Source organism: Macaca nemestrina, chromosome 2, assembly GCF_043159975.1.
Source record: "Macaca nemestrina isolate mMacNem1 chromosome 2, mMacNem.hap1, whole genome shotgun sequence".
Lineage (NCBI taxonomy): Eukaryota > Metazoa > Chordata > Mammalia > Primates > Cercopithecidae > Macaca > Macaca nemestrina.
Genome location: NC_092126.1, coordinates 107,041,651 through 107,054,251, shown reverse-complemented (window position 1 = coordinate 107,054,251; position 12,601 = coordinate 107,041,651). Strand labels below are relative to the sequence as shown.

Here is a 12,601-nt window from a genome sequence, read left to right as displayed (position 1 = left end):
TATGCCTTCGCAGCCTAAAAACTTCATATGAGAACATTTTCTAATAGTGTATCAGAAAGAGGTTGGAAATGAGTGTTTTGCTTTGTTTTTTTTTTTTTGTTTTTGAGACAGAGTCTGGCTCTGCCGCCCAGGCTGGAGTGCAGTGGCCGGATCTCAGCTCACTGCAAGCTCCGCCTCCCGGGTTCACGCCATTCTCCTGCCTCAGCCTCCCGAGTAGTTGGGACTACAGGCGCCCGCCACCGCGCCCGGCTAGTTTTTTGTATTTTTTAGCAGAGACGGGGTTTCACCGTGTTAGCCAGGATGGTCTCAATCTCCTGACCTCGTGATCCGCCCGTCTCGGCCTCCCAAAGTGCTGGGATTACAGGCTTGAGCCACCGCGCCCGGCCTTTGCTTTGTTTTTTAATGGCAAAGACTATCTCTTATATTTTGACCACTTCCTAAATTCCTTTTTATTTTTTATTTTTTGAGATGGAATCTCACTCTGTCGCCCAGGCTGGAGCGCAGTGACGCAATCTCAGCTCACTTCAACCTCTGCCTCCTAGTTTCAAGTGATTCTCCTACCTCAGTCTCCTGAGTAGCTGGGATTACAGGCATGCACCACCACGCCCAGCTAATTTTTGTATTTTTAGTAGAGACGGGGTTTTACCATGTTGCTCAGGCTGGTCTCAAACTCCTGACCTCATGATCCACCCACCTTGGCCTCCCAAAGTGCTGGGATTATGGGCCTGAGCCACTGCACCCGGCCCTAAATTCCTTTAATTACAGCCCACAATAAGATGTGGGGTAGGGGAAGGAAGAGGCCTAACAGGTATGAGTGGAACTATCGAGACAGCCACCTAGTTGAAAGCAGCAAAGATTCATGTTAAGAAACAGCCACTATTATTCACTATTGATTTACTTCCCAAAGAGAAAAATGAACTCTTCATTAAAACATACCCTACCCTAAACAATTGTTAAATTTTTGTCACAAATTTGTTAATGGATCTTGCTCAGTCTGCTCTAAACTCTTTCTGACCTGCTAACCCAAAAACAGGAGGACAAAGGAAAACTTGACAGAAGTCTCATCTGTCTCTAGGTGACTGTTTTTGCCTTAGTTCTGGTTTGCCTTTTAAATACGATCTTCAAAATTTCATCCCTAGATGAAAATGCCAGTTTAACAAAGTATGCAAAGTATATATACTAAGGCAGATGACCTTTCAGTTCCTTTTTGAAAAGGAGTGAATGTCCCTACAATTGCTCAGTTCTACTGTCCCTACAATTGATCAGTTCTATGTCTTCATAACCTAGTATGAGGCTTAGCACATGGCAGATGCTTGGCAAACATTTGGATTAATATCCTTTTCCATGTTTTCTTTTGGTCCTAGTCTATTAAGCATATACAAATTTTATAAAGTATAATCATAGCATAAGCATATCCAACTTGATTTTTCTGGTCCCCCAGATGACATCAGAACATCACTCCTATTTATTAATCTCATTATTCAGTAACAAAATCCATTTAGATAGTCAACAACCAGTCTAGTCTTTTCTAAATAAAATTATACTGTCTGGAACAGAAAAATAAATCATAAGCATTGAATATTGGCCACAAAATTATATTAATATATGTGTGCATGGGTGTCTGAAACAAGTTTTGTGGGGTGATACAATTGTATTTTTCTAATCCAAACAATATAGAAGGGCTATAGTAAAAAAAGTTTGAACATAATTTTTTAAAACTCTACAACATCTAAACTGTAGTTAACTGTAGTTATATATCATCTGCTTCTACTACATGTAAAAACCCCAGAAAATAATTGTTCCTTATTTTTGGTTTTAGGTATTTTAAATAAGATAGACCACGCAAAGCACTCAGGTTAGTGGCTATCAAAAGGTAAATATTCAGTAAATGTAAGCTAGTTACAGTAGCAAGAATAGGAAGACTAGGAAGACTACAAGAGTAGAATTTATTCCAGGGAACATGGAAAGACAGGTATTTATTCTTCAGAAGAGCTTGATCACAGGTGACTACAACGTTGCACCAGACCAAGGTCCCAGGCTCTCTTCTAACCTCTACTTCTAGTAAAAATATTATCTCCTCACTTGATAGGAGTTACTGGGCTTTAATGTACATCTAAACTATAATTAGCTAAACTCTACTCTTTAATATTCCAGAGAGGGTTCCCTGCTGGGATTGTTAGTTCACATTTAGGGTAAAGAATGGGTCCAACCAGACAGCACATGCGAGTCATCCTATTAGACATCCTTGTCAAGAACCAGAGACTGGTTTAAACCACAAGAAAAATAAAGAACCAGCAGAGCAGGAACAACAGAACAGCTCATCAGTTTTGAAATATAAAAAGGCATTCTTCTTAAGGTTAATCATTAGAATTGGCCTTGAGTTTGAAGATGGTGAGCAGAGTACACCCTTAAGGGCAAAGCAGTGGACAATACCTGTACCAACACACTGGGACCTGATTTCACTTGGTCTAAATGCTAACAAGGGTAGATAAGCCTGACCTTCATGAGATTTAAAGACAGCCACCAATCGGAAATAATGCAGCAAGAACAACAGTCAGGTCAGGCGTGGTGGCTCATGCCTGTAATCCCAACACTTTGGGAGGCTGAGTTAGGAGGATCACTTGAGGCAAGGGGTTCAATATCAGCCTGGCCAACATGGTGAAACCCCGTCTCTACAAAAAAAACAAAAAAATAGCCAGACATGGTGGTGCACGCCTGTAATCCCAGCTACTTGGGAGGCTGAGGCACGAGAATTGCTTGAACCCAGAGGCGGAGGTTGCAGTGAGCCAAGATCGTGCCACTGCACTGCAGCCAGGGCAACAGAGCAAGACACTGTCTCAGGGAAAAAAAAAAAAAAAAAAGCAGCAAAGAAAGGAGAACAATCAGACCTAGGATCAAAATGTATAAAGGAATTTAAGGAAAATAATCAGAAAGAACGCTAGTCAATGCACAAAGGAGGCATTTGCAAAATGAAGTCAGCCCCAGGTATTTCCCATTGGCTCCAAGCCACCGGAGAGAGAAAAGGGAAGGCCTGGAGAACAAAAAACTAAATAAATACCTTCAACTTCGAATCAAGTAGAACAGTTTTTCCTAGAACAGCAGAGGGCCAACAAAAATTGCTCAACTCCATTCTGTACAATCAGAAGACAGAGCCAGGCAAAAGAAAAGTATTCAAGATAAAATTATTTAAAAACTTTTCAGTAGAGAAATAAAGACTAGTCAAAACTTACTCTAATGTAACTCGGAATAGATCTCTTTGCTAAACACTTTCTAAGTTAAAGTTTCTATAATCTCCTTTTCCTTAGTTTATAACAAATATCTTCAAAATACAGATAGTGTTTTTAATGGGGTCCTGAGCAGCAGGGGCCAGAAGGAAAGGAAAATTAAAAGAGAAAAACTGGACCAGGCACAGTGGCTCACGCCTGTAATCCAAATGCTGGCAAAAATTGATCAGCTTTTATTTGTTCTTTAGAGTAAGAATCCTTCTTAAACAAGTGCATTAAACTAGGCATTTTCATTCTTCTCCTCAAACTGTCCTATAAAAGTAACAAACGGAAGAATGGAGCTGCCCATAAAAGACAAAGACTGAAGTAGGTATGGCTTGGAACACTAAGTCCCAACAAATAAAACAACGTTGTTTTTGTGTTTTTTCCCTCCATGCATTAAACAGAAAGTAAGGAGCTGTCATTTTACTTAAAAGAAAAAAATAAAGATTACATTTGCAACACCTGAGGAAGCAAAGAACAAAATAACATTATCAGCTGGGTGCGGTGGCTCATGCCTGTAATCCTGGCAGTTTTGGAGGCCGGAGGATCACTCCAGGCCAGGAGTTTGACACCGGCCTGGGCAACATAGTGAGACCCCCCATCTCTACATAAAATTTAAAAAATCACCCAGGCATGGTGGCACACCTGTAGTACTAGCTACATGGGAGGATTGTTGAGCCTAGGAGGTCAAGACTGCAGTGAGCCACGATTGTGCCACTGCACTCCAGACTGTGCAACAGAGTAAGACCCTATCTCCAAAAAAAAAAAAAGTAACATTCTCAAAGTCCACTATCGAAAAAAAAGAGACAAAAGAGGCACAGTGAGTGTAAGAAATAATCTGAATTTCATTTGATCTCCAGACCACTTTTTCCCTCCTCTTAGCGTTCCCCCCACTCCCACCAAAAGTCTTTCTGAAACTCAAAGATTCATTTCAATCTCATGACAGCATAATAAAAATGCTACTGGATCAAAAGCAAGCTGGATGAGCACTGAGTATGTAGTTCGGTAACTGTTTGTTGATACCAAGCGGACTGCTCTGTTGCACCAGAGAAAGCATGTGTGTGCTGCAAAGAAGCTTCTCCAGCTCAGGTGAAACATTCCAGATCACACAGAAGGCAACCCTGACAACTACCCCATCTGCTTAGTGGGAATGCCAACTTCAAGACACACCAAACACTAAACATCACTTAATATGAAGTTTGCTATAATGGTGAATACTTATAGTATTCAGTCCTGTTTAATCCTGTTTAATGTTTGGATCTGTGAGTCTACTGAACTATTAAGTATCAGATCATCTATGTAAATTTGTACAAATTTGCCCAACCAGGATCAAGCAGAAAAAAATTCCTTTTAATAAAAAGTTAACAAATATAAGCAACATTATTAGTAATACGAATAAACATGTGGACAGCAAGACCAAAGGGCACCAAAGGAGACGATGCACCTTGCAGAAAAGACAAGAGCTACTCATTTTTCCCTGTCCTCTCCATTTAAAGAGAAGTGCTTTCCAGGGAAGCCATACTGAACAGCAATGAAGGAAAAAAGCAAGGGAGAAGGGGAAGCCCGTGAGATTGTTAATTCCAGTCTTCCTATATTATATGCTACAATGGGGTATTAATCTGGTCTATTAGAATAGGGAAAAAATAAACTATAAAATTTTACTTTTATTTAGTAGATTTAACACACTTCTAAACTAACTAAAGTTGTTGGTTTAAATGGCTGGTCAATTTGTTTAATTCTGTAAAATATTCATGTATGTTATATATACATATATGTGTGTGTAAATGTTAGAAGAAACATGCTAATACCTTTCTCTCACACATACATGTAGAATGATCTCTTTATTTCCACTGTAACCTGTTTTTATGACATAGTAACTTAACATGTAGATTAACTGGGCAAAAGGCACAAAACTGAAATCTTTGCCTGCTTATGCTTGCATATCTGAAACTAATTTTTCTCCCAAAAATAAATTAGAAAGATATGACATGACCAGTTCTTATCTCTTGATACTTCTGTGCAAAATGGAAAGAGAAGAACAGAGAAAAGAACAAAAAATTGTAAGCTAAAAGGTGAACTTAGCTTATAATTCTCTTTTTCAAAATCACCTATTCAAGAAATATTTACTAGGCAGCCACTATGTGCCAACCATGGTGTTCTGACTGACTGGACATAATCATGATTGGAGATATCTGAAAATCCAGAAAACATCATTATTTTGAAATTAACCTGTATTTAATAATTTAAGTTTTATGCAGTTAAGAATATAAATTTGAATATTCAACAAACTCCGTACAGTTCAAAATTTTGTTGGCAACCAGTCAAATTTAGACAGGCTAATTATTTCAAGCATTCTCATATCCATCTACTGCTACTACTTATGATTCTTGGTCCTGATACAGTACTCTAGTTTTATTTCTAGCATTAGACACAAACATTCAAAAACCATTTTCTAAAATATAATCAATCCAATGCAGGAATCACTAGCTTTGTTTTTAGATACCTTTTGCTATTCTCTTTTATAGCTGTTTTTAAAGTGTTGATTCCCTTCTGAATCCCTGAAGCTTCACCCCCTATTTCTTTAGAGCAGTTCACAATTGAAAATGAAACTCTTACCAACTGAAACTCTTACCAACTGACCTTATCAGTAGAGAGCTATGAAGGGTCAGGATTCTAAGACTTAGGGTTTAATGACCAAGGTCTAGCCTGCAGAGTTCCATGTCACATCTCCAGAGAATAAATACCACAAGACAGACACAGACATAATACACACTTGATAAAAAACAAAGGAAGTTCAACTCCCACAAATAGCCCTGTTGACTTGTACCAGAAAGGCATCCCACTTCCTTCTCCTTTCACCATAAATGCAGATAGGTGTTTGTCACTAACAGTAAGACACAATAAAAGAAAGTAACCCCAGCCGGGTGCGGTGGCTCACACCTGTAATCCCAACACTTTGGGAGGCCAAGGCAGGTGGATCTCCTGAGGTCAGGAGTTTGAGACCAGCCTGGCCAACATGGTAGAACCCTGTCTCTACTAAAAATACAAAAATTAGCTGGCATGGTGGCAGGCTCCTGTAATCCCAGCTACTCGGGAGGCTGAGGCAGGAGAATTGCTTGAACCCGGGAGATGGAGGTTGTGGTGAACCGAGATACCGCGCCACTGCACTCCAGCCTGGGCGACAGAGTGAGACTCTGGCTCAAAAAAAAAAAAAAAAGAAAAGAAAAGAAAAGAAAAGAAAAGAAAGAAAGTAACCCCAAAATGCCAACCAGGAGAAGAAAATTTGCGTTTCTTTTTAAAGAACAGGTCCACCAGTTGACAGGACTATTACTGTCTAGCACATATAGGACCATGAGATCAGAAAAATCAGGTGTAAATGCTAAAGTTTAAAGAGTCTATAGAGAAAAAGTGGCTGTTCCAGAGGAAGAGAACCTCAGGGACACAGGGCTGCTGCTTCACCCATCAAATTCTGTGTTGAACACACACCCAGAGTTATGCAATGGGGCGATCTTATAGGTATATACAGAGACTCTGAAATGACCATCATCCCATGTCTCACTCACAGACCTCAAAGTCAAAATCAGTTGCAAATTTGGATTTAAAAATCAGTCCAGTGGAAAAATACACTGGCAACACAAAAATGCTATATTCATTTTTTGTTGTTTCTTTCCAAAAGATGAATGTTTCTCCTGTTTTCTTAGCACTTAAATGTGACCTTCTCTCACAGTAGTAACATGAATAATAGAAAACAGCATTTAAAAATAAGGTAAAGAGGCTGGGTGCAGTGGCTCAGGTCTGTCATCCCAGATCACAGAGGGGAGGCCAAGTGGGGTGGATCACCTGAGGTCAGGAGTTCAAGACCAGCCTGGCCAACATGGCAAAACCCCATCTCTACTAAAACTACAAAAATTAGCTGAGTGTGGTGGCATGCACTTGTAGTCACAGCTACTCGAGAGGCTGAGGCCTCTCGAGAAGAATCGCTTGGGCCTGGGAGGCGGAGGTTGCAGTGAGCCAAGATCACGCCATTGCACTCCAGCCTCAGTGACAGAGCGAGATTCTCTCTCTTAAAAAAAAAAAAAAAAAAAAAAGACAAAGAAAGGAGATGATGCTAGAAAGACTTTGAAGCAAATATTCATTAATTCAATGTTTTATAATGAGAAAGGTTAGGGTATGGTATAATAAAAAACCCTGGGATATATGCTATGAAGTTATATTTTCTATAGTTTAGATAAAAGAAAACTAAAGGTTAGATGTTAAGTGATTTGCTCTAAGTCATAAAGCTAGCACTAGTACCTACATCTTCTAACCTTCTGGTTTCCCCTTACAGCTTACTATAACTTAGAAAACATTAGACAAAGCCTGCTGGATCCATAGATTTAACGATAATAGTAACAAATAATTTTTACTTGTGGCTTAAAATTATACATTAAAGTTTCTACAGTTCTAAGTTTAACAAATAGAAAGCCCTTTCCCAAGCCTAATAACATGTAGTACATGTAATAGGAAGATCTGACACGATTATTTCAGCTACTATATTGGTCATCAGTTGTGGTGTGGTCTATAGGGTCCTTTAAGAGAATGTCTGCCTTGTAAGGCTCGACACTAAAACCACCAAAGATGAGAACTAGAGTCTGGTACTTGGAAGCACAGTTTTAATCCCACTCTTCTGTCACCACCACTTACCTTGATGGGTACTTCAGCGAGTAAGCAGCAGCCAAGAATCCACCTAGGTTGTGCCCAAGCAAGATCATTTTGTCCAATCCGAGGGCACATCTCCACTCTTCAATGGATTCCACAAACTGATTCTCCACTTCTTCTGCGTCACTGTCAAACCTGGGTCTACTACTTCGTCCAAAACCCAATAGGTCAAAAGCATAGACAGGTCTGTTGGTGCAAAGATCTCCAAAATTCAGTGCCCAGAGCCCAAGACCTCCTCCAAAACCATGTAGAAGGACAAGTGGAGTCTTATTTGAAATATTATGAGAGAACTTCAGTGTCCATATTTTATTTCCATTAGATATACGAACAGGTTCTTTTTTGTATGTGCAAGGGACACCTAATGAAAACATAAAAAAGAAATTCTGTTTCATTTTATTACTTCTGAGAAGGGAAGCATTCTCAGAGCAATCAAAAATTACAAACCATCTAGTATCCAATCTCATGATTTTAGCTTTTATTGCCAGCTATTTTTTAAAAGTACACATTTTATTGAAGTAAATAATTCTAAATGACTATGTTTCAAACCTAAGGGGGAAGACCTACCTCAGACAAAACTCAAGTAACCTGTGGTCAAGGTCTTTGGCAAGTCATATTACCTTCTAACTTCTTTCCACATCTATCAAATGAGGGTATTATACTCCTAGAAGTGAACAGGAACTTAGTGGCCACCGAATCCATTATTTTAAGGTCTCTAGCTTTGCAGACAATTTGTAGAATACTGTCAAGTGTCCTACAATTTCAAGGTGGTATTCTTTTGTTAACTTTGAGTTGAAGTCAGACTCAAAGGCATCATTTTTCCTTTAAAAGTAATCATGAACCTAGGGAAGGATTAATGGTATCTATATTAAACACATAAGTGAAATATTAAGTCATTTCAAAGTTCAGTAGAAAAAAAGTTGACAAAGTATTGTAGGAACTCCTCAGCATGACACACCAGGTAACTTGGGTCCAACTCTAGTAATCTCCCAGAAAAAGCAAATAGTCACAATTTTAAAGATCAAAGCTCTTTTTTACCTTCAATGCTGTGGGACTAAATACTTTAAACACTCCCAAAAATTGCCTAAAAATGAAATTAAATTTGAAATTCACTTATATTTAACTATCAACTGAATAGCTGCATTTCAGATATACCCCTTAATTATTTATGCATATTCATATACAGTAGACAAAACACTGAAGAAACAGGAGTTTCTGCCTTTTAACCAAAGAAATAATCTCAGGTTTTGTATCCATATAGTGGCAGCAAAGAAGAAACCTAACATTCTTTCAGATTATTAACAGAGCACATGCCCTCAAGTTAGGGGAAATATCATTAGTTTAGAAAAGGGGCTACTTTGGCTTAAGTACCAAGCCAAACCACTTCAGCATTTTGAACACATACGTCTTGTGTATTCCCATAAAAACCATCTGTAAAACTATCAGATAACTCATTCCACAGTAGCTTACTTTCATGTCTGATAAGCAGAGACCAATTCACATTCCTATTTGCATCCCTAGAACCAAAAGGAAGGGAATTAACATGTTTGTTAGATGCATGAATTGAGAATCTAGCACCTCTTTTTATCTCCTGATAAGAATTTTTTTATTTTGGTAAATCACAATGACAACTTTCTCAGTTTTGTAGAGAGCAAGTTTACCCAAGTACATGGAATAAAAGTTCATTATGTTAAAAATCTGTGTAATAACCAGGTGTGGTGGCTCACGCCTGTAATTCCAGCACTTTGGGAGGCAGAGACGGGTGGATCACCTGAGGTCAGGAGTTCGAGACTAGCCTGGCCAACATGGCGAAATCCCGTCTTTACTAAAAATACAAAAATTAGCTGGGCATGGTGGCAGGTGCCTATAATCCCAGCTACTCGGGAGGCTGAGGAAGGAGAACTGCTTGAACCCAGGAGGCAGAGGTTGCAGTGAGCTGAAATTGTGCCACTGCACTCTAGCTTGGGTAACAGAGCAAGGCTCCGTCTCAAAAAAAAAAAAAAAATTCATGTAAGATGGCTAATTATCCCTTCCTAAGGATATATACAGTTATGGTCACTGACTCCTGAATCATTCAAATGCACAAACAAATCCATTAGTGGTAAAGAGAATGAAAAACAGACATGTACAAACATCTGCACCTACATACAAAAATAACACATGAATGTGAACGGTACTACTTAATCCACTCCTTTAAGTAGAATCAGCAAAACAAAATTGCACAATAAATACCACTGCTTAGAACTATACCCACAGATACCTTGGAATGCCCTGATGGTACAAGTTTGGATAAATTTTAGTGCTCATAAGAAGGAAAAAAAAGGGCTTCCACACCACTATAAATACAGAATCCTAGAATGCTAGAACTAGAAGGAATTCTAAAGACCCCTTCATTTTACAAAAATCCTACCCCTTCATTTTACAAGAAATAAGAAGCTCAGCAAAGTGACTTGTCCCAGGTTTTGTGGCAGATCTGGGCCTAGACCAAGTTACCTGGGTCCAGTCTAGTACTTTCACTATACAAGGCTGCATGCTCTGAAACACCTAGAATCTGTTCTCAAAGCATAGTCTCAAGCATAGTCAGGGGGGTGTCCCTGAGACTCTTTGAGGGGATCCAGGAAGTCAAAACTATTTTCATCATAATACTTATAATACTAAGACTTTATATTTTTCACTCTCATTCTCTAGTAGGTATACAGTCTTCCAGAAGTCACATATGTGATTACCCATCAGACTGAAAGCAGAAGCAGCAACCTTATGTCAAGCTAGACATAAAAGAGATTTGTAAACATGTAAACAATGTTACTCTTCTCATTACATATTTTTTGGAAAGTATTTATTTTTTTTTTGGTACAAACTTTATTTTAATCTGTAATGGGTTTGTTACCATTATTTTTAAAGAAATTAATAAACATTTTTGATTATTCAATTTTAATTTCTAATTGAATTAGAAATGGTAAATATTGATAATAAGCCCATAAACAAATCTCCTTGGGGTCCTTACTAATTCAAGAGTATAACAGGGGCCCAAGACCAAAAAGTTTTAGAACTCCTACCTGCCAGCCCCCAACATTCATTTCTGTACTTTCTAATGACAAGGAAAAGGAAAAAAAGTTATCTTGCTGACAATGAACACACCACAAAATCTTATCTCTAGTTTCAGGGCAATGAGATATATCGGACCTATCTTAGTACACAGTTCATTTAACTTACAAGAAGAAAGCCTTACATTTTAACATCTTCTCTTCAGCTTCTTTAAGGTGTAATGTAGACGTAGGGCACCACGTAGGGAGCCAGCCAGTTAGCCATCCTGACCTAGAGCACCAAAAACAAAATACAAATAGGTAAGTTCATGCTCTTCTCAACTACCAACTGTCACATGCACAGAAGAAAGGCAGCACAGGAAATTTACTACCTGTTTGATGGTGAAGCTATGTGTGACAAAAGTGACCTAACATGCACAAAACATGGTGGTAAGTACTGGGATACAGATATTCAACTTCAGCCTGTGTACTTACAAGTAGATCTCAAAGTCTACCTTATTCATGGATAGTCAGATTCCAAATAAACAAAAAGAAGATAAAATGGGCAGAACAAGAAAACACAAAAAATACATTCCTCCCCACTGCAAGACAGCCTCTTATTAGAGTAGAAGTGCAAAAAAAGTTAAAGACCAGGAGTAGATTCATTTGAATGACAGTTTCACAGTGAATATAAAAGGTACCTCTATAGGGGTTGAGAAAAGAGACGCCTTATTAAAATCTGAGATCTATCATATTTGGGGGAAAAAAAGGCTTCAAATCTCATATGAGTAGTAACATACCCCTAACACAAATGTCAGGGGCTGGACTGTGTACAATCTCCTTGGGGTGAACTGGTTAACTGTTAATAGAAATACAAAAAAGCTTTGGGTTTCAGCAAACAGTAGATGAATAGAATGACCAAAGCATCCATTGGAAGACAGCACAACAAAGAACAACGACGCAGATCTGAGGCAACTAGCGAGGAAAGGCTTGGGGGGACTGCAGCTGACATACTTTGCTTGTAGCCAACAAAGGAGAGGGTGAGCCTCAACTCCTGGCCTGGCAGCTACAAACCAAAAGCTTATTGTAATAACCTGACATAATGTAGAGCTTCAGCAGTCATTTGACAGTTAGCAAGGGCTGGGTACATGACTGGTATTATTTAAAATGAGAACTCTCTGATGAAAAAGAAATGAATTAGAAGTGGAAAAGTAAACTACTGCAGAGTCCAGATGAGAGGTAAGGGCCCAATCCAAGGCTTTGGCAACAGGCATAGAGATAAGAAGATGTAGTCACAGAATATTTAAAAAGGAAAACAGGTTGGATTTGATAATTGGTTGGATATAAAGAAGGTATAATAAGGATTCCCAGGCGTCTCTCTTAGGGTACCACTATAATGACAGACAACACAAGAGTTAGAATAGGTGTGAGTAGGAAAATATGTTAAGTTTTGGAAGTGTTGTGATCCAACACCCAGCTTTCTAACCTTTGTACATTCATCCTACAATACTTCCCTTCCCTGTAGAATTTATCTGGCTATTATGTATAACAGGTACTCAATAAATAATGTTTGCTGAACGATTAAGTCACTCACAATCCAGGAGATCTCAGTCCAAA

General features: G+C 38.7%; 1 protein-coding gene across 3 annotated transcripts in view; it reads right to left on the bottom strand.

Moving 5' to 3' along the window:
- Positions 1–12,601, bottom strand: part of LOC105480298 (abhydrolase domain containing 5, lysophosphatidic acid acyltransferase) — a 32,802-nt gene that overhangs the window by 13,416 nt on the left and 6,785 nt on the right. For all 3 annotated transcript variants that reach the window (XM_071091523.1, XM_071091525.1, XM_071091524.1), the window contains exons 2-3: positions 11,191–11,276; positions 7,950–8,322 (exon numbers count right to left, since the gene is read on the bottom strand). In XM_071091523.1, the coding sequence (XP_070947624.1) occupies positions 7,950–8,322; positions 11,191–11,276 (459 nt within the window). The remainder of the gene's footprint in view (positions 1–7,949; positions 8,323–11,190; positions 11,277–12,601) is intronic.